The sequence below is a fragment of the Anser cygnoides genome, chromosome 1, assembly GCF_040182565.1.
Source record: "Anser cygnoides isolate HZ-2024a breed goose chromosome 1, Taihu_goose_T2T_genome, whole genome shotgun sequence".
NCBI classification, from domain to species: Eukaryota; Metazoa; Chordata; class Aves; order Anseriformes; family Anatidae; genus Anser; species Anser cygnoides.
Genome location: NC_089873.1, coordinates 187,588,469 through 187,611,206, shown reverse-complemented (window position 1 = coordinate 187,611,206; position 22,738 = coordinate 187,588,469). Strand labels below are relative to the sequence as shown.

General features: G+C 35.1%; 1 protein-coding gene across 11 annotated transcripts in view; it reads left to right on the top strand.

Moving 5' to 3' along the window:
• The window catches only part of NBEA (neurobeachin), a 521,005-nt gene that overhangs the window by 78,196 nt on the left and 420,071 nt on the right, over window positions 1-22,738 (top strand). For all 11 annotated transcript variants that reach the window (XM_048081219.2, XM_066989702.1, XM_048081215.2 and 8 more), the window contains exons 2-5: window positions 10,529-10,760; window positions 16,211-16,311; window positions 16,553-16,648; window positions 20,749-20,870. In XM_048081219.2, coding sequence (XP_047937176.2) covers window positions 10,529-10,760; window positions 16,211-16,311; window positions 16,553-16,648; window positions 20,749-20,870 — 551 coding nt within the window. The remainder of the gene's footprint in view (window positions 1-10,528; window positions 10,761-16,210; window positions 16,312-16,552; window positions 16,649-20,748; window positions 20,871-22,738) is intronic.

The window sequence follows — 22,738 nt, the reverse complement described above, 5'->3', positions numbered from 1 at the left end:
CTCTCTGGAATGTTTTTCTCTTATTTGACTTGTAGATCTGTGTGTCCTTCAGAAAAGCCAGTCAAAAATGACTTTTTTTCTATTGCAACATGATTATATTTTATTTATTAAATTGCTATTTTATATTTATGACCTGAAAAAATAACTGTAACACAGTATATGTTGCCAATTTGAATGTACTTCAGTACATTGCTCCAGCATTCCTACTATAACAAATAGTTTAAACCATGCCTTGACATTGTGATCTTTTTAAAATAAATAATAGACTGTCATTTCAATCCATTAGGGTTTCTTCTTTCTGGTGAAGTTTCAACCAAAAAAATTTCAACCCCTCATCATGATAAAAACAAAAACGGATACTAATCAGAAGTACAGGGGGCAGCTTTTCTGAGCAGCACAACAATTTTTGATATTTTCCCTTTCTTGCACCAAAGCAGCTTATAATTTTGATACTAAGAATGGATGAAGAGAGTCTGGAATAATATCTCGCAGCACAAGCAACTCAGTTTAAATACACAGAAACCTTTGTTCATTATGGACAGTTCCTTTAAGAGTGTGTGTCTGGGACAAGTTGCTGAACTGACGTATTGTAACATTTCTATTACTAAAGCATTGACAACCACTTAGTTAAGCATTGGCAACCACTATTTTGCAGGGCTTATAAAAAGAAAGCAGCCCTTTGGAGAAGGACTTGGGGCTACTGGTGGATAAAAAGCTCCACATTAGTAAAAAGTGTTTACTTGCAGCCCAAAAAGCCAACTGTATCCTGAGCTGCATCAAAAGCAGCATGGCCAGCAGGGCGAGGGATGTTACTCTTTCCCTCTGCTCTGCTCTCCTGAGACCCCACCTGGAGTGCTATGTTCAGTTCTGGGGCCCCCAGCACAAGGAGGACAGGGACCTGTTGGAGTGGGTCCAGAGGAGGGCCATAAGCAGATAAAAGGGCTGGAGCACCTCTCCTGCGAAGACAGGCTGAGGGAGTTGAAATGGGGAGTAAAAATGCTTGATATGATGTTCAGCAAATTCCGTTTTTTGATGCTCTCATATGAACTTTGAAGTATTTTGTTTCTGGAAGAATTCTTCAGGCCATACTGAAGGTTAGCTAGACTTATAGTCTTCATCAAAGACTATTCATGCCATATTAGATTATGGTTTGATACTGTGTAATTTACAGTTTTTCCGTCAGTAGTGTGGTAAGGACACTTACACAAGATTCATTAGAGTTAACTGAACTGAGCAGTGCTGATCAGTGGGTAAAGTTCTCTGTGTGAAGTAAATTTGAGAGCAGAGGCCAAAAGTTTTAAAATTGTGATGGGCTGACCCCCCGCAACTAGCTGCTCACTCACCCCACCCCACACCTTCACAAGTGCAATGGGTGAGAGAATCAGAACACCCCACAGTTTTATTTCTAGGCATGACATGATATAGTATGGAATATCCCTTTAGTCATTTGGGGTCAGCTGTCATCCTGGCTGTGTGCCCTCCCAGCATCTTGCTCACCCCCAGCCTACTTGAAGGGGGGAAAGTGTGAAACAGGGAGGGCCTTGACTCCATGCAAGCTCATCTTGGCAATACCTAAAACATCAGTGCATTATCAGCACTGTTTTAGTCACAAATCCAAATCAGCACCATGTGGGCTGCCATGAAGAATATTAACTCCATCCCAGCCAGACCCAGGAGACCCCCCCTCTTTCAGTAGAATAGTATTCAGCTTGTATAATGACATGCTCAAGCCTGGAAGTGACAAAAGTGATGCTGAATGCGTTACTTCATTCACACTTTCTCTGTAGGTATAAAGGACACTTTGAAATATTTTTCTCAGGATACTTTAAAATTGTCAATAAACTTACCAGGTAGTATGCATTTAGTGGCACACTGCTGTGTACATACTATATATTACTCAAGATAAACATATTTTTGAAGCTAAAATGAATGAAGGTCCCTTTAAAAAGGGTACGGTAATGTGGAGAAAGACATGCTGTTTTAGTGATTCACGTGAGAATCAATCTCTCTAGTGCTGTCATTTGGTTATAAACCATACTGTGAGCACACTGTGTGAGATTAATCTGACATAACATTAGATGTGTCTGTCTGGACTAGCTCTCCTTTTATAGTTGGTGAAAAATACTACATTCCCAGGGTAAGAATTATTTGATCCTAATGTTGTATCTAAAATCAGTGAGATGAATCACTGTCCAGATGCACCTTTTACCTTCCATTGACAGTAAAGAGAATTTTGAAAATTACCCTGAATACAAGTATCTGTAATTCAGATTTCTAAAGAACTGCATTTCATAAGCATTTAAAATATGTGTGTGTGTGTGTATATATATATGTATATATTCCAGTTATGGAAGATATCAGTTTTAAGTGTTTATTATTCGTGGTTTTCTCTTTAGTCATGTTGATACGTTTGGATTAACAAAAATTCATGTGATCAACACACATATTGGTCACTGAAAAGTTTCATTTATTTAATTTAGAATTCTGAACAATTTTACATGAAGAAATCATCATTTATGTGGTTGAAAAAAATCCTCCTAAAAACTCTGAATTAATTGGTTAGAAATTAAATGTTTTAATTAATGACCTGAAAATAATAGCTGTGATTTATTTTATTTTACTTTTTATCTCGCCTGGGTCCACCACCTCTTTTGTCAGACTAGTGTGTCTGAATGCCAGAACTGGAGCTCTATCTTAATAAAAGAAGCAGTAGCTGCCTGACTCCACATATTTCGAACTCTCACTTGTGATTATGAAGTCAATGCAATGTTTTTTTTGAAGAAATGATGTTCCAGTTTGAATGAGCACTATTCTGGAATGTTATGTGATGGCCTTTATTAGCAAGGATAAAAGGTTTATTAGTTTTCTCCTTATAACAGTGAACTAATTTAGGATTTTAAGAGATTACCGCTCCTATCCCAGCAGGTTATTTCTGACTTTTTCCCTATGGAAATCTACGCCAAAAGCAGTCAACTGCTTTGCAAAGCTTAAAAGATATATGAAGATCAGGGAGAGGAAAAGAATTAATAAATTTGTTTCACAGTTTGTTTCCAAACTGATTACCTCCTGTACTCACAAGGCAAGGCTGATTATCCTAATCAAATGTGTATATATTTAAACCTAAAGTGGTTTTCACAAACTAGTCCAAAATAAATGAGAATGGTTGCCATGTTGTCTGTAATATGTCCTTATTATTCTTGGCTTTAGAAAATGCAGAGCAAGTGTGACAGTAGTTAATTAGGAGAGGGAAGAATCAAATGCCTTGGTGCAAATTTGACCTGGATGTTACTAGAATTGTAGTAATTATATAATTGTGCTAATGCAGTTTTTCAATGGCACTGGCTGCCTAGTATTCTGGAATTTATATTCTTAATTTCTATTAAAATAAACATAGTAATCTAATTTGAAGGAAGCAAGGAAGATGTACTGCTTTCAACACTGATCAGCAAATTTAGAGATTTAAATATTAGAAGATTGTTTGTATAATTCTAATGTATTTTCTTTGATCTAGACTAATACATAAAGTATAATTCTGTCTTAATGTAGGTGGGGAAAAAAAGGCTATGTTAATACTTAGAACTTTCATAGAGTCACTGAATAGTTTGGGCTGGAAGGGACCTTAAAGATCATCTGATTCCAACCCCCTGCCGTGGGCAGGGACACCTCCCACCAGACCAGGTTGCCCAAAGCCCCATCCAGCCTGGCCTTGAACACCTCCAGGGATGGGGCATCCACAGCTTCTCTGGGCAACCTGTGCCAGGGCCTCACCATCCTCTGAGCAAAGAATTTCTTCCTTATATCTAATCTAAATCTACCCTCTTTTAGTTTAAAGCCATAACCCATTCTCCTATCACTCCCTGACAAAGAGTACCTCTTCTGCTTTCTTGTAGGGCCCCCTTTATGTACTAGAAAGCTGCTATAAGGTCTCCCCAGAGCCTTCTCTTCTCTAGGCTGAGCAGCCCTAACTCCCTCAGCCTTTCTTCACAGGAGAGGTACACCAGCCCTCAGATCTGATCTGATCATGGTCCTTCTCTGGATCCACTCTAACAGGTCCCCATACTTCTTATGTTGGGGGCCCCAGATCTGAACACAGTGGTCTGGGTGAGGCCTCATGAGAGCAGAGACCTCAGCAAGTTTTCCGATGACACCAAGCAGAGTGGTGCAGTTGACACGCTGGCGGGAAGGGGTGTCATCCAGAGGGACCTGGACAAGCTTTACAAGTGGACCTGTGCGAACCTCATGAAGTTCAACAAGGGCAAGTGCAAGGACCTGCACCTGGGCCAGGGCAATCCCAAGCACAAATATAGGCTGAGTGGAGAATGGATTGAGATCAGACCTGAGGAGAAGGACCTGGGGGAGATGGATGAGAAGCTCAATATCAGTCAGCAATGTGTGTTTGCAGCCGAGGAAGCGAACTGTATCCTGGGCTGCATCAAAAGCAGCATGGCCAGCAGGGCTAGGGAGCAGTTTTGCTGCTGATAACTGCAAACAAGTTTCACTTTGTTCTGGATAAACATGAAAATGAAAAAGTATGTTTGCCTGCCCAAAAGTGTTTACAAGTTAAATACAACATGAGAAGCCCTAGATGGTTATAGATAACACCCTTTTCTTTTTGGATGCATCCTTTTAATTAATATGACATTTGAGGAAAACAAAAACTGTTCAGAAAATTGTGTTAACAACTAAAAGTATGTTTCAGTTGTGCAAGTTAGTGGTTCTTAAGACTGAAAAAAGGGAGGAATAGAGAGAAGCATGTGTAAAGTGTTAAAAGTAACAAAAATATTCTATTTAAGTACCATGAAACTTCTTCCAAAATTTGAGTGCAAAACATAGAAAAATAGGTTATTATGAGAAAAAAAGTATTTTATGTATTAACATCAAAATAAGTGCAAAGAAAAATGTTTTATTTGATCTCTCTGTAGGTCAAATTTTGACAGTTTATTGTTGTTATTGTATATTTGCACTGAGTCAATCTCTTTAGCACAATGTTCTCATGCTTTTAATTTAACTGAAACAATACCAAATGCTTCTAAAATATTTTCTTACATCACATGAGATCCTTAGGATTCTTATATTTGCCTTTTTTTTTTTTTTAACCACATATGAAATTGTGTTGAAAATCTTTGTATCCTCAGGGGTTTTTATTTGTTTCTTTCTTTTTTAATGAAATCATGTTAGAATTAGTTCTGGCCTGTGCTTTGAATTTTCATTCAGTATCAGGTCATCCTGATGTTCCATTTGTGTGTTTCTTCAGAGATTGTCTGCCATCTTTCCTATTCTTTTTCATTCATTTGGGGAATTTTCTAGTTTAGCAGCTATCTACAATCTGTTTGTTTCAGCCCATTCTTCAGAAGAATCTGATTCTGAAGAACTATGATTTTTAAAACTGTGTAAATGTAATCCTAGATGTTCAGGAGCACATATTTTGCTCTATATCTAGAATTCAACTGTCAGATATATGTAGTCAACTTCTATACTTTGGGGGAATATTTAATATTTGTTCTAGGCCAAAAAGGTGTAAAAGACCATCTTAAATTCTGCATAGATGCAGAAGCCCATGAAGAAACAATTCTATTGTATAGCATAGTGAATGGGAGAGGCTTACTGAGGAATGGATGTGATATTCAGGAGAATGGAGATTGAGTAATGCCTTTGAGGATGGTGATGTAAGTTAAGATTCTTGGAGCAATTTGCAAGGAGTTTCAACCTGTCACTGTAAATAGCCTCAGGATAGAGAAGAAAGCCTAATTTGCTTATAGCTGACAGTTCAATACTTCTTCAGGAGGAGCTATGTTTTTGGCCGTTTTCATCTAACTTGGAGCAGTGGTGTGAAAATTAGTTTGCTTCTTCATTTATTACAACTTTGCTGTGAAAGATGCAGAGTAGTTTAAAAGTGATATGCGACCTTGACAAAGTACAAGCAATAATTCAAGATACTTAATCACAGTGGAAGTATGGTCTTTACTGAGTATGATGTTCACTTGAAGAATGCAAAGGAGGACTGAATGTATGACATAACAAAAATATTATTTTTAATCTATAAGATGTATAAAGAGTACTGATTTATGGTATGACATACCAGCTACTGTAAGGATTTGCTTATGTTCATATTGTACTCCAGATGAAATTTGTCTTAGTACAGAAGTCTGCTGCATGTTATATTAAAAATGGTTACTTTATGGCAGGACAATTTAACTTTTTGTATATGGTATTGCAGTCAGAATTGTACCCAAATTATGAAGTTGCAAGCCCATTATGACATTTCGCAGCTAACCACAGACAACTTTCAGTGTCAGCTAGTTATTTAAAGTTGTACCCATACTGGCTCTGAGATGTTTTATGGATGATAATTGTGAATTTGAGAGCTTGTCATATTGTAAATATAGGTAAAACTGTAATAGTGTGGTATTACTTTGCATTTACTAACTTTGAACTCTTTGAACTATATGTTATTGCCTGGCCACTTGGTATCATAAGAAATCTTCTCAGTTCTTAAGAGTTGGTGGCTTTAAACTGCATTTAATGATTTTTGGCTCTTCAGCAAACTTTGCCATTTCATTAGTACCAGCACTTGTTACCAACTTTTATTCCAGTGGTATTCCACTGATAACTTCTCTATGTGATAAAGTCTGATTGGTTATAATTGTTAATTCCTCTTCTTATTATCCTGGGGAATTTTCTTATTTTGCTGGGAAAATGCACTTATAGACTTTTTTTTGAGAATGCATTTTGAGATGCATTTTTGAGAATTCATTTTGGTTTAGATTTTCTGTGTCATCTTAAAATTTGGTTCATGAAGACTTAATATTTTACTTAAGAAAAGCAACTACTCTATACCCTTCCTATTTTTTTTCCATAAGTTTATTAATTTTTTTCTGCTGTTGAAGAGGTTGATTTTAATAATTGTGATCATTGTTAGTGGTCTAAATTTGCTTATATTGTTGTTAGGGGCAAATCAGGTTTAGTGGGTGATATTGGTGGTAGGGGGGTGGTTGTACCAGATGATCTTGGAGGTCTTTTCCAACCTTAATGATTCTATGATTACATTTTAATGTTCTTTGTGGTGAAATAAACAGTCACTGATAGAATATGAATCTATTGCTGACAGATGGATAAGTATAACAATTTTAATACTTACTGGATAGTCTGTAGTCCAGTAGAACACCTTCCATAAAACCAATTTTACCATTCAGTGTATTGTTGATACAGATTCTCTGTTTTAAATATAGACATCTTATTTTTAATAGAACTGACAACATACTTCAGACTGATACATCACTTCAGATTGATACTGAGCTCTATTTAAGTGTTTTAAAGTTTAGAAATTAGTATATTAATTTACATTAGCAAGAAAATACTGTTTGAATCATTTAATAGATTTATAGCATAGTTTGAGTTGGGAGGGACCTTAAAGATGACCTAATTCCAACCCCCCTGCCATGGGCAGGGACACCTCCCACCAGACCAGGTTGCCCAAAGCCCCATCTAACCTGGCCTTGAGCACCTCCAGGGATGGGGCATCCACAGCTTCTCTGGGAAACCTGTGCCAGGGCCTCACCACCCTCTGAGTGAAGAATTTCTTCCTAATATCTAATCTAAATCTACCCTTTTTAGTTTAAAGCCGTTACTCCTTGTTCTATCACTCCACTCCCTGACAAAGAGTCCCTCCCCAGCTTTCCTGTAGGCCCCCTTTAGGTACTGGAAGGCCGCTATAAGGTCTCCCTGAAGCCTTCTCCTCTGCAGGTTGAACCCCAGCTCCCTCAGCCTGTCTTCATAGGAGGGATGCTCCAGCCCTCTGCTCATCCTCGTGGCCCTCCTCTGGACCTGCCTTAATAGGTCAATATCCTTCTTATGTTAGCAGCCCCAGAGCAGAATGCAGGTCTCCACGTGGGGTCTCATGAGAGCAGAGCAGGACAATCCTCTCCCTCACCCTGCTGGCCACGCTGCTTTTGATGCAGCTCAGGACACGGGTGGCTTTCTGTGTTGCAAGCGCACAGTGCTGGCTCATGTTGAGCTTCTCATCAACCAACACCCCCAAGTAATTCTCCTCAGGACTGCTCTCAATGCATTCTCCACCCAGCCTTTATTAGTGCTTAGGATTTTAGTCTTTTGTGAATTATTTTAGTCAGTTTTGCCCATGCCGTGTTAGTTTATGATAGACAGTGTATGAGGAAAATGAGATTAGTCTATACTGAACCTCTGCAATCTGATAGAGATATTGCTATTCTTTCATTGCTTTTAGATCTATGTTCTCAAAAACAAAGAGTGGGATTCATCTTGCCTATGTTAGGTATCTGAAAGTTGTGTATCTAAATAGAATTATAGAATAGTTGAGGTTGGAAGGGACCTATGGAGGTCACCTGGTCCAATGCCCCTGCTCAAATGGGGCCGCAGGTTGCCAAGGTCTGGGTTCAGATGGCTTTAGAGTGTCTCCCAAATAAAATTTGTTCATCCTAGATTTCCTGCATAGAAAGAAATGGAAAGAAAACAACAGTTCCATAAGGTGCATCATTTCACCTTAGGATAGGCATCTTTAATTGAATGTCTTCTACAAGTGCCTGCTGTACCTATGTGTGTTTTTAAAATAATCTCTGAGGATTGTCCAAGTGAATAGAGAATTGAAGTTATCTGAGAAAGCAACACTGATTGCTGTTGAAGTTTTTGACAGTTAGTGCTCTTTTTAGAAATAGAAACTGCACCTATTTTTCATTATTTTTTTAAGTATGGTGTTTTTCTAAGTAAATGACCATAGAAATACTGTACTCTTAATTTTGACAGTTTGATTGCCTTTGGTACACATTATATGTTTACTGAATATATGATATGCAATCACAATTTTTAAACTAAAATACTAATCATAATTAGGATAATAGTTTTATTAGAATGTAATTAAATATAATCTCAGGGGGTACAGAGGAGGTAGTCAGTTTATATATTTAATATATTGGAAGCTTTTATGTTAGAAAACTATAAATTGTTTATTAGTAATTAATTAATAGAGAAAAAGTAATTTGTACGTGGATGAAAGGTATAAATTGAGGGTAGAAGCCAAAGCTAATCCTTGCTTAGTTGTATTAATTTTCTAAAGATTGGAACTGAAGTAAGGCTGAGCATTTGGATAGGTTTATCTATTAAAAAAAAAAAAAGGTTTGCATATTATTTCATATTGCTTCTTATTTGGAGTTTAATTTGAAAGCAATATGCAACCTTCTTTTAAATGAGCTATGAAATAGCCTTGTATTAAAAATCACCAGTGAAATTATGCACTTGAGTTCATTGAATGTCTTTAATTTAAAATATTACTGCAATTTCAATTATATATCTATCTGGAACAAACAGAAAAGATTGTCTTAAAATTATTCTAGAATTAATTTTTGTTCTTTTGTCTTCTGAATTAGGTAATATATTTCTAGTTATTGAAATTTAATATTGGTACTTTCAGAATTCAACAATCCTACTAGGATAAAGTAGGATTTTTTTTCCTTCAAAACCGAAAGGTATTTCTGCCATTAAAGGGTAAACTTAGCTTATTTTTAAGCTAAGTTTTATATACTGTTCAGTAAGATTTTCAGTTAATGTTCTTAAAATTACACAAGTGGCTATTTGATTGGAAATGGTGACATGGTGAGTTCAGTTGCTTTAAGATAGTCTTAGTCTTGACTTGTTTTTTGCAAATTTTTACTTACACCTTTTTTTTCCTCCTAAAATGTGCCCACTAGTTGTGCCATTTAGTTGGAATTCAGGGCATTAGATAGCATTTGGCACATAGCCAGGTAGATAGGAATCAGGCTGAAGTTTTATCAGTACTGCTGTTAAATCGCTCTTCATCTGAGTGCTTGTTCCTCTCCCAGTGCTGTTTCTCCCTGCACCAGCAGCAGGTTTACATGGCCACATGATGAATTGTCCTGTGGTATAATTAGCACATTTTCCATGGTTCATTTGGTCCAGTGCAGTTCACTGATTCTTATTCTGCAGATGACTGCACAGAGGTTTGGGTGGTATAGAGGGAAGGGCAGTAAAATTCTTGAAAACATGCAAGGTCAAGCGTTGTGTTATATCAAGAGGAAATATAGCTAAGTTATTTTCAGTGTCTTTTTGTAGGTAAATTTCTCTTCCGACAAATGTGGGAAAGCTTCAGTTACTTTTTAGGTTTTCAGTTTCTGCAGCTTCTCCACTACATCAATTTGGGCCAGGCTACCATTTCAGTTACTTTACAGTAAAGAGTATTTCAAATATCTTTTGACTTTATTTTGTGAAAGTGTTGTATTCAGCACTGTGACAAAATTGAAGGTAATATTTTATGCTAGTAGTGGGTATATTTTGTACAAGGTATGTTCTGCATAGCATGATTATCAGTCTGCTGTGACATCTAACTAATCAAACTCACAGCTGATCATAACTGTGAGTTTCTTTGTCAAAACTACCTCCCTCACCATACAAAAATATTATGTGTTGATCACAGTACAGGTATGAAAGCCACTAAGCTATGTATTTCATGTTGTAATGTTGTTCTTGTTTTCTTTTGTAGCTGGTTGGTGGTGAATTTGATCTGGAGATGAACTTTATAATCCAAGATGCAGAGAGCATTACATGCATGTCAGAGCTTTTGGAGCACTGTGATGTAACATGCCAAGCTGAAATCTGGAGTATGTTCACAGCAATTCTACGTAAAAGTGTCCGTAATTTACAGACTAGCACGGAAGTTGGCTTAATTGAACAGGTACTGCTGAAGATGAGTACTGTGGACGACATGATTGCAGGTATAAATTACCAACTGATAAAATAATTCTTATATTGCTGAACTGTCAACTTATTGTGATTATGGGGGTTTGGGGATAATTTGTTTTTCACTTAAAGTAATATTTTGGTTAGTACTGGTATCGAGTCAGAATTTTTATAAGTTTTAGAAGAAATGAAAAAAGAAAAGGCATTGTTAGTTTAAAATATATGTAGATAACTGTCTAAACTAATTGTCAACCTGTTTAGGCTTGTTACCGTTCAAGGTAATATATTAGTTTTGAAATGCATTGATCATTTTGAATTATTATTATGATATTTGAAATATTGTTATGACCTGCTTTAAATATGAGCCACGTCTGACAGCATGTCAGAAATTATTCATATATTTGAATGCTGGATATTTGGATTATATTAAACAGTTTATTTCTGTACATCATTTAATAATGTATAGCTGTGCTTCCTATAATGTCTCTGTTGTTTGTACTTGTGAGTTTTAATGGCCTGAATTTTTTTTACAGTAGAAAATATAGCATTCTTTGCTCACTGAAAATATCTGATGTAGTTCTTGCACAGCTAAGGTTTCCAAACTACTTTTGAAGGAGTTTGTCATTCCATACTACATCTGCTCAGTAATAGGGTATGGATTATAATCCTGAATGATTTGGTTAGAAAAGCAGGTTTAGTTGTCAAGTTTAAATATGACAGCTAAGAGCTACATGTGCTTACTTATCTACTCCTTATTTTTACTGAGGAGAAACTTAAGCATTTTCTTTCAGCTAAGTGTGAAGGTAATTCTTCATCTTTATGTAGTTGGGGACTTCTAGGATACTTAAATTGTGAGGCACTTTTGAAAGATTGAAGAGGTTTGTCTTCCATAATTCTAACTCTTAAGACTTTAGGTAATGATCTGATTCCTGGCAGATATATAGGCTTTGTGGAACAATAAACCAGCGAGGATTTCAGACCAGAAACAAGAAGAGGATAACAGCAGCATGAAATATGAATTATTCAAGAATGTTTTTATCTTTGGCTTTTTTCAGTATAAAGGTGTATGTAGTATTAAGTATTTGAAAAAGCTGTAAATTCTGTATTTCAAGGTGTTAGTGAGCAACTCTGTCATTAAAAATGTATGTGCAAATGCTAAAACCAGAAGTGTAATGTTAAATATTCTACTGTGAGATTCAGGCTAGCGTATAACAGATCAATAGATTCACAAACTAATGATTTTCACCAAGTACATTTTGTTTCCAGGACTGGTAAATATGTCAGAATAGTAAGATAACAGAAAGTAAGGAAAAGTTATTGTTTATATCAAGTTAAATATGACATTAGTTGGTGAAAACAGACTTACTATTTTGAAGTTTATCAGGATTTTACTCATAAAAATCAGTAATCATACTAATTAAAATTTCTTCATTTTGAGGTACCCTAATGTATTGGATTAATGTGTCTAGGGCTTGGTAGCAGGGAGGCTGCAGGGGTGGCCTCTGTGAGAAGAGAGGGATATGGTCATCTAATAACTAGTCAATAATAAGTAGTAGGCACTTGATGAAGAAATCAGTAACTATTTTTGCATTATTTTTGTTCCTTAATCTGATATGTACATGATGAAGTCATGACTGACTGTAGATGATTGTAGAACTGTTTTGCCCCAAGTGTTTCTATGAACTTTCCAAACCCTAAGGATAAAGTACGAAATTTTGTGGCAAAATGATTTTGAACATTCAGAGAGGCTGTTTTGAACAAGAGCTGTGTTAGTGCTTCCTCCTAAGAGGTTAGTACCAAAAATCCTAATGTTTGCAACTGACTTATCATCTGCAAAAGGCAGAGGCTACCTGATTTTGTTTGTTTATATGTTTTGAGGGATTGTTTGTTTGGTTTTAGGTCATCTCACCTGTTTCTTCCTGGAATGTTGTGATTAAACCTAAATAAGGTTTAAACAGAAGAGACAAGTATAACCTCTGTTATGTTATGACAGCAGTCTTTTAGGACCAGTCTAAATCTGAAGCTAACTTCCTCTGTTTATGAAAGTAAGAGAACAGCAAATCAAAATGTACTCAATCTTTTTCAGTGAGAAAAACTTGTCTGTCTGTTCAGATGAAAACTATCAGATCATGAAGCTTCTCAGCACTTTAAATATCCCACTTCTTGAGATTTTGCAGATTTTGTGGTCAAGAATAAAAGTTTAATCACCTTGACTGTTGGTTGCAATCCAAATGAGATTATTGCCACGTGTATTCCAGTTTGTTTTCCAGAAGCGTTATCCACCACAAGTCATCTTGATACTGTGATAATCTGTTATACTAAGATATGAGATGATCAGGCATTTTATGAATGGTTAAGGCAAAAAGATTACTGAAATATTCACATAGGTGATTGGCAGACATTTTTATTAACAGCTGCACAAGATTTTCCATGAGGGATTCAGTTTTTACTGTTCCTTCATTTAATTCTCTTTGATGAGAAGTGATGCAGATCTGCTCAGTGAGATTCCTTGAGATAACACATCTCTAGTAACTTCAGAGCAGTCTGAACGGTGAATGTAACCCTAACCCATACTGAATGCATGTGTCCCCCCTGAGCCCCATTTTATTTGCTGCAGTTCTGTTGTGATGCTGTAGGTAATTGTTCTGAAATTTCTGGAATCGAATTCTTAAGTGTTGAAACAGTTCCTAATTTCTAAGCAAAAATGTTAGTTTTGGACTGTTCTGCCATTAACAGACTGTTAACAAGCATTTCTCTTCCAACTGGATCCATAAGAAAAGCTTCAAAATTCTCACATTCTCTGTTGCCAGCCCATAGCAATTGATCTACTTCACAAACAGAGTTAAAATTCACAATTTCATGGCTGGCAGTTATTAAACATTTCAGGAGGCATGAGGTAGTTTTTCTGAAGTTGTGTTTCCAAAGCTGTTTAATATGTCTTCTAAAGTTAATGACATACCATTCACTTTGATATATGCTTAGTTTACTTGAGAGACAGGCAGGCTCTTTTACCATTGTATTTTCATATGAAATGACTGAATTAAGCATTTCTTCAAGCCTTCTGGTGAATTTATAGAGCATGTATAAACTGCTTAGCATGAAAGTATTCAGAAAGTGCCATTAACAGAAATCTGTTCCATTCAGTGCATACTTGAAATGCTTTAAAAATGAGAAACTGTGCCTGCTTTCTCCTTCTGACCTTTCTCATTTCTGAAATGAGATCATAGATACCAGTTATATATGTGATCATATTTAATATTACAGAAAATGAAGAAAACATTAAAAACAACAACAACAACAAACAATTATAGTATGTTTGCAGTCTTTGCTCCTTTATAGATGAGTGGACAATTATGATTATAAACCAGAGGTAGACTGACTCTTACATTAGATTCTAATACATATGAATAAAGTTATGTAATAATAGTACTTTTTTGTTCTTGTTGTTATATTGAAAAAAGAGACAATGTTTTTTTAAATGTGTTAAAAGCAATATTTTTAAGTTGCATAATTATATTGACTTTCACAGATGTTGTTTTCTTTATCTTCGTTTGTTACCTCACTGGAGTTCAATCTTTGTGGTCTTTGTTTAATCCAGCAATACAATGATAGGGAATTTATATTTATTTTTCTCTACCAACTTTTTATTCATTGCTTATAGACATGTATTTCATGTTTACATGAAGTAGCTTGATTTAAAACACAACCTAAGGCTACAAAATAAAAATTGGGAAATTCTCAGCGGAAGGTTGATATTCACTCATGCTGATTTCCCTTTTTGAGTTTTCAGTGTGTTATTGTTCTTGGTTTCTGATCATGTGCAATATGTGTAATCACTGCCAGCTTCACATTGCATGCTAGAGACTGGACAGTGAAAGGGACAAATGTTTGCAGGTACTAGAGGATGAGCTGGATCATAGAATTCACCATCACATAATATAAGAGTTTTTGTATTCTTCACTTTATTTTGCTTTCCTGTAAGAAATTCTGTTACAAATACAATCTACCACTAATTTTAAAAGGAATATTAATTAAATTCTCAAGTAAACTATTTAGAGAAAGGAAAATATATGGTTTTACTTCAACTTTATGGACGTAGTTAGATCTTTTGGTGAAAATGACTGCAAGTCATGATGTTTTTCTTTTGCTTTTCCTGACATGCAGTTTCACACACTGAACAGCTTAGTATGTCTCCTGCAAATTAAATGTTATTTTGGTCTTTACACATGCCTGTTTTGTAGGACCAGAGGTTGCTTTCATAGTGGAACCAGTTAATAGATATTGATGGTTTTACACAAATATGTATTTTTGCAGAGAATTATAGATTTGCAGAGAAAATTTCTTAAAAACAAAACATCTAAAGGATTAATATTTTTAACACTACTTTCTGTCAGCACCTCTAAGAGTCACCCTTTCACTGGTGAACAAAGAGAACATGTAGACCTGCAAAGAACATACAAGCTCAATCATGTCTTCTGAAAAGCTTTTGGGGAGAATTTTGTGATTGTTGAGTGCTGAAGAAATTCAAAAACATTGTTAATGCTGATTCTGTTCAGTCACGGCTGTTTTGTTTTGAAAAATCTGTACTCCACAGTTTGATCTCTGAATTAAATTTCTTGTGCAACATCTGCTAAGATATGCAACTTGTTTTTTCCTTCTGCTAAAGGCAGTAGTAATTGTTAGTAGTACTGTTCGTTCCAGAAGAAAATGCAGAGTGTAAAGCAAAGTCCAGCATCCCCTAAACTAACAGATTCTTAAAATGAAATTCTGTGTTTTACGATAAAATCCAACAACTAGCAGTAATTTTAAACCTGATGTTCTCTGATAGGCAAGCTATGTAATGCTATTACTTTAAAAATATATGGATTTCGCAATGTTTTAATGAAATCTGTATTACATAAACTTTAAAAGTTTTGATGAATTCTTTTTACTGTGGTCTTTTTTTCTCACTAAGATTGTTTTGGTTGGTTGGTTGTGGTTTTTTTGTTTATTTTCTGGCTTATTCTGGTAAAAGTTGGAAGTATCACTAGCAAAACTGTGGGAACCATGCAAATTCTCAGTATGAAGTACTTAAGTTAAAGAATAATGTCAAGCACCTTTTAGTTCTGAAATGCTTGAAAAATACTATCTACAGAGGAATGAAGAAATCCTTATCCCATATTATGTAAGAGAAAGAAGCAAGCAATAAGTTCATAATGAATATTATAAAAGAGAAAGAATTATTTTTTCATATATTTAATAGATACTTCGTTCAAAGTGTGATATAACATCTAAAACTGCAAATGTGCATTTGTTTTTAAAATTGTTAAAACATTGAGAGTATGAAATCCTTTGTAAAATATTTAAGGCCACTAAGTTTGACTTTTAGAATTTGTGAATACACTTATGTTTAAAGGTATTAATGTTTGCAGCTTTTTTTTTTTTTTTTTTTTTTTGTCAAAACAATGAAATTCAGAGTTCAGAATAACTTTATTTTCCTTTGAAGATCTTCTAGTTGATATGTTGGGGGTTCTTGCCAGCTACAGCATCACTGTCAAAGAGTTGAAGCTTTTGTTCAGCATGCTTCGAGGCGAAAATGGAATCTGGGTAAGCTGTGATCAGATAAAGCATTAAGTGTCATTCCATTAGAGCCTGAAGTTAACATAAATTGTCTTCTGGGACATATAAGCTTGAATATTTTTTTTTATGTTGATTGAACATATGTTTATGAAGTACTTTAGCTAACTACTACAGAGTTAATTTGCTGTGTTTGAAATCCGTCCAGTTTCCATTATAGCTTAGAGAGTACAAAAATATTGACTTCTCTGCAATTTTCTTGTTTTCACAGCCAAGACATGCGGTTAAGCTATTATCAGTCCTTAATCAGATGCCACAGAGACATGGGCCTGATACCTTTTTCAACTTCCCAGGCTGTAGTGCTGCAGTAAGTTTTCAACCAAAATAGTACAATTTGAGGAACAAATAGATTGCTCCTTGCTTGCATTTCTTTTAGTTTGAATTTGGAATTTCTTGCAAGGGAAACACAAGGGGAATTACAGTCCTGAGTATCACAGACCTCGCCTTCCATAGGTTTGCAAAGTAGTTGTAGTGTTGAGAAGTTAAACTTGAGAGGATAAGAATGTCAAATAGAAGTTTTTTAACTGCAGAAATTACCATTACAGTGAAAACTGAAAATTCCAAAGAATAATACTATTTGATTTGAATAATGTAATTGATAGTATATTACATAAAGCCGGGGCTTGAGGAAAATGTAGTGATATGCTTATGCATATCATCACAGTGACATTTTAAAGTGACAATTTAGTCAGAAATTCTTTTTATTTTTTTTTTTCTCTACTTGTCTGAACTCCTCCAGCTGATTCTTTTCCCTCAAGGCAGTGATTTAAATGTAGTCTACTTCTGGCTTTACTTTTTGATATAAGTTATTACAACAAAACTCTTAAAAAGGAAAATCAAATGGATTTTCTCTCTTTAGTGCATGAAAACCTGCACATAAACCCAGTTTCAGAAAAGCTGCACATAAATCCAAATATTGTGTACAGATTTAATAATATGTTTATTAAGGCAGTAAATATAAATGTTAAAAAAAAAAGAGAGAAATCCAAATTTGAGTACGTTCTGGTGTGTCATGGTATAAGCTCATGGTAGGACTTGGAAACTTTTCGTAGAATCATAGAACAGCTTGGGTTGGAAGGGACATTAAAGATCATCTAGTTCCAAACCCCCTGTCTGGGATGCCACCCACTAGATGATGTTGCCAAGGGTCTCATCCAAACTGGACTTGAACACCTCCAGGGATGGGGCATCCACAGCTTCTCTGGGCAACCCATCCCAGTGCCTTATCACCCTCTGAGTGAAGATTTTCCTCCTAACATCTCATCTACATCTCCCCTCTTTTAGTTTAAAACCATTTGCCCTTGTCCTGTCATTATCTGACTGAGCAAAAAGTTGTTCTTCATCTTTTTCATGACTCCTTAAAGTATTGAAAAGCTGCAAAGAGGTCTCCCCAGAGCCTTCTCTTCTTCAGCCTGAACAACCCAAGCTCTCTTCAGCTTTTATTCATAGGAGAGGTGCTCCAGGCCTCTGATCAACTTCGTAGCTCTCCTCTGGACCCACTTTAACATATCCACATTCTTCTTGTGCTGGGGACCCCAGATCTGGACACAGCACTCCAGATGGGGCCTCACAAAGGCAGAGCAGAGGGACACAATCCCCTCCCTTTACCTGCTGCCCACCCCTCTGTTGATGCAGCCCAGGATGCAGTTGGCCTCCTGGGGTGCAAGCGTGCACTGCTGGCTCATGTCAAGCTTTTTGTCCACCAGAACCCCCAAGTCCTTCTCCATAGGGCTGCTCTCAATGAGTTCTCCGCCCAGTCTGTACTCCTGTCTGGGATTGCCCCGACCCAGGTGCAACATCTAGCAATAGCACTGATATTTTTCTTCAAGCTTAAACCACCACCTCTTCTCTGTCAATACAGCTGTTGGTGTGGCAGATTTCATCAGGGAAATAAACTGCCTGAAAATAACTGTTTTACACCTGGGTTATTTTTTGGCTATATTACTTCCCTTATCTTGTTTGATATTCAGCTGCTCAAACAGAATTGCATAGGGTGGATTGTGTGAAGAGTTAATAGCTGAGTTTTGAAAGAGAGAATTTCATTTGGTACTGCAATGTTAAAACCACAGTTAACCTCTCCTGCTCCAAAAGTATAGCTGTTGTAAAATATGAATTTCTATTATGACATACACTGCTGTGACATTTCTGGGCTTCGGTGGCAAATCCTGATTAAATGTCTATCTTAAATTTAATTTTCTGTTATATATATATAGATATATACATAAACTTTTCAGGGCAAGAATTTCAAATTTTCATCCCCACCTAAGGAGGTGCATCAATTTTCATCAGTTATTGGAAATCGTATTGAAAATTCAGTTTTCAGTACTGACAATTGTACAGTGGCATAAAGTTTCTTGATTGAAATGCACAGTAGGCATTCCTCTTTTCTTGGTCTGGATCTCGTTTCATATACCACTCATCATTGACTGTGCACCTGTAAATCAAGAAATACAAGTTTCAAATTTACGTTTCTTGAGCAGTCCATGTTGTATTATACCATGAAATTCTAGAGAGGAGTCATTCTCTGAAGTGGACTGGGGGAAATGATTTATAAAATGATCCCAGCAACAAAACATTTTATTAGAGAAAAGGACTTAGTTTACAAGCACTGAGTTGAGATTTTCAGTTGTGATGTGCATTGGTGACAACAGTATCAACAGAGAGAAATAGCATCATGTTTATCTGGTGTGATGAATATCTTTAAAGTTGGGTGCATTCTCCACATGTAACCAAGACTTCAGTGGTAATATGAAAGGGCTTAAAAGTCTGCTGTACCAATACTGAACTGCTGGTGAGAGCTGTATTATTATTGCAACTAAAGGTCTCTTCCCAGAACTGTGTTACATTTCTGCCAGTCTATCCCAGTAGCACAACATTAGCCACTCCATTAGGAGGACACCCTATGACAGTGGTACCATTCCCAGGTGTTATTTCTGTTTGTCATCAAACACCTTTTCCCCTGTCTCATGCAGGGAACTCTCTCACAAGAGAAAAGAGTTGTATCCCAGAGGATTTCCTTGAAATGTTTTGTACTGAGCAAACAGTAGCAGGATAGTAGCATAATCAATATTATTTGTCTAGTCAAATGCTAGCATAAGCTGAGCATATTGCTGTATCAAATTTTAAAAAATTACTTTGAGTTCCCTATCATTCTTAATTACCCGTTTCTCTGTTCTTAAAACTCCTTCAGCAATTGTCTTGCACTTTTTTGATGTATTTTACTATGTGGTGTAGAATCTTAGTGTGAGTCTTAGAATCTTTTGTCTCTATTGTCAATAGATTTGTGCCCATTCTGATTTTAAAGAATAAAGGAATTTGTTGCTGGTAGTAGTATTCTGCATGGAATCAGCATAGATACTGTGCTGATACAGATACTAACGCTCCTGTATTATATATTATATTATAATATTATATATTATTATATATTATAATATATATTATATATGTATTATATATGTATATTAAGTATTATATATATATTATTATACACAAGTATTTCTAACTGTGATTGAAGGACTAGAAAGTATTGAACAGAATCACAGAATGGTTGACGTTGGACCTCTGGAGGTCATCTGGTCTAACCAAGTGTCGTAACTTAAAAATTGAAAATGACTTTACTTTGTGTATAGTTATCATACTCAGTGAAAAATATTTTTCTTTTACTGGTATCATAGAAAAAATGTTTTAAATGACCTCAGAAGTTCATCTTGTCCAATTTCCTCCTTAAAGAAAGTCTGCCTTCGAAGTTAAATGATTCAGGGCAGTGCTCAGGTATAAAGAAAAGAGTTTGTGGAAACCTCTTTGTCAGTCTTTCAGCCCAGAGAAATAAAGCTCAGAAAAAAAAAAAAAGACCTTCTTCTTGGTCATGCCTTATTATTAATTTATTTAACTATGAATGGAGGTAAGATTTTGTTTCTTACCTTACTAAGTGTTTTTAGGAAAAGAAAAGTCATAGTGCGCTAAGATTTCAGAGAACAACCTTTTTGTATACTGTAGTTTTAATAGTGAATCTCTGTTTTACTGCATTTTGAGATTAATTTGATCTTAACGTTTAGATTTATAGATGAAATTAATACTTACCAAATGCCAAAATTATATTTTAATTTATGCATAAGTAATTTTCCTCTTTTTTTCCTCTTAATATTGCCCATTCACAAATTTAATTTCATGTCCTCTATCAGTAAATTTGAATAGTTAAAAATTATAGTATTTTAAAATAAATGGAAACTAATGCATTTATTCAAAAACACTATTTAAAGTTTTTAAATCTTCTTTGATATTTGAGTGTTAGAAAAAATCTGCAGATTTATAGTAGAAATTCAGAAAGATTATCTTTGACAGTACTTTTCAAACATATTTTTTTAATTGCTGTTTCCTTTATTATTTTTATTTTTTATTTTTTTTTAGGCAATTGCATTGCCTCCTATTGCTAAGTGGCCTTATCAAAATGGGTTTACTCTTAACACCTGGTTTCGTATGGACCCACTAAACAATATCAACGTGGATAAGGATAAACCCTATCTCTACTGGTAAGTAGCTTATAACCTTGTAGTTATAGTTTCTTTTGGCTTTCTAATAACCATTTATTTTTTAAATTTTAGTTTCTTACATGCTTTTTCCCTCCAAAATATCTGCAGATTGTATTGGTTGCCTACTGTATGTAAACTTATGTTATCATCAGTGCTTTTTTCTTTGCAATTTATAAAATCACAGATGCAAAACATTGTCTTCTGTCAGAACATGCTGGTATTTTCTTCAGTACTTCTTCACTCTTTATGTATTTAGTATGCATACCTTTTGTCATATTCTTAAAATTGTGTATATAAGTTATAGATAACACTTGGACACAAGCAGGATTTATCAAATTTAATTTATTTGGGAATATAAGAGTAGCACAAGAAGACAAGTAATCAAAAATAATGTTTCTCCCTTTATGGTCATTACAGGTAGTCTAAAGAGCAGAACTTTTTTGTTTTCTGTGGAAGAGAGGACCAGTGTATGTGGTCTCAGAAAGTTTTTTCTTGTACTATCAGTACATAAAAATCTTATAGTTTATTCAGCAGGAAAACCAAAATCATTTATATTTTCTTCAGAATGAGTATCATATAAAAAATAATTCAGGGTTATTCTGGAGAAAACCAACCAACCAAAAAAAACTTTTCTCTATGCTTCTATCCGGGATAATGCTTTTTCATGTGCCTGTTTTCTACCAAGTGTTACAGGTATTTTACTGTGGAGATTATTTTTTTTCAAGCTGTTGGCTATAGCTATTTTTGTGAGAATTAAGGGTTTTTATTTTCTCAGCTTGCCAATGGCAAACACAAATGTAGTTATAGAACTGAGCATGCATACAGGAATTTAAGGTGATCATTTGTTTCTCAGTCACAATTTATGTTTTTAGAATTGGCAGTTTTAAGTCACGTAATTGGTTTGAGATTATTTTACTATGTCAGAGGAGAAAAAGCACAATGTGAAATTGCATAGCCTATGATGTATTTTATTTTTGTTAGGGTTAGTGATGTAGAAAGACCTTTAATGTAAATGATAAGTGATCCAATGATCCCCTTTGATTCCAATATAATGCACTAGCAGCGATAGCATTAGGTTTGAATAACATCAGACATTTGATTTTGTTTTTCTGTGAGGTAGTTCTGTGGTTTATTATGATGTTATTACAATTCTTATTCAATTCTAATATTTTTGAGCATGCTGTTTGTTTTTTTTTTCCACTGAAATAGTTTTAAATCCTACATATGTTGAGATTTCTTGAATATTTATGTATACTTAATATTCTCTGTGTCAGAGGAAGCTTAGTTCTGGTTCCATTTTAAAATATATTGGTATAGACTTTTTCTCCAAAACCATAGCCTGTATTCACTTTGCTACTTAGAAGCGACATATGTTAGAATAATTGCCATGTGTACTCTAATTGCCATGTGTACTCAGAAATCCCTCTTTAATAAACAATTTTCTTTGATTTTAGTTGTGTTTTTGTTTTGTTTTGTTTTTTTAACATGGCAGTAAATGAACCCCACAAAGCTGCACTTTGCGTTCTCAAAGAACATCTGAATTTCTTTCTTCAAAAGAGTGTTCTGGGTTTCACCTTAAAATTACACTCCAAATAGTATTTTTATTAATATACTTCTTATTAGCTACAACCATAACATTTCCATGTTTTCTTTAAAAATGTCCATTGGTGGTATGACAACTATGATAAGTAACTTAATATAATCTCTATTTATTACATTTATTAGAATAAAAAGTCTAGCAGGGTAAGAAAACTTTTTTTTTCTTTTAGTTTATTTTTCTTTATGTGTGATGTGTACTTTTTCTTTTTTTCAGTAAAATAACCCAGAACATATCAAAATACAGTCTATATTTTCTTACTGCAGTTGTG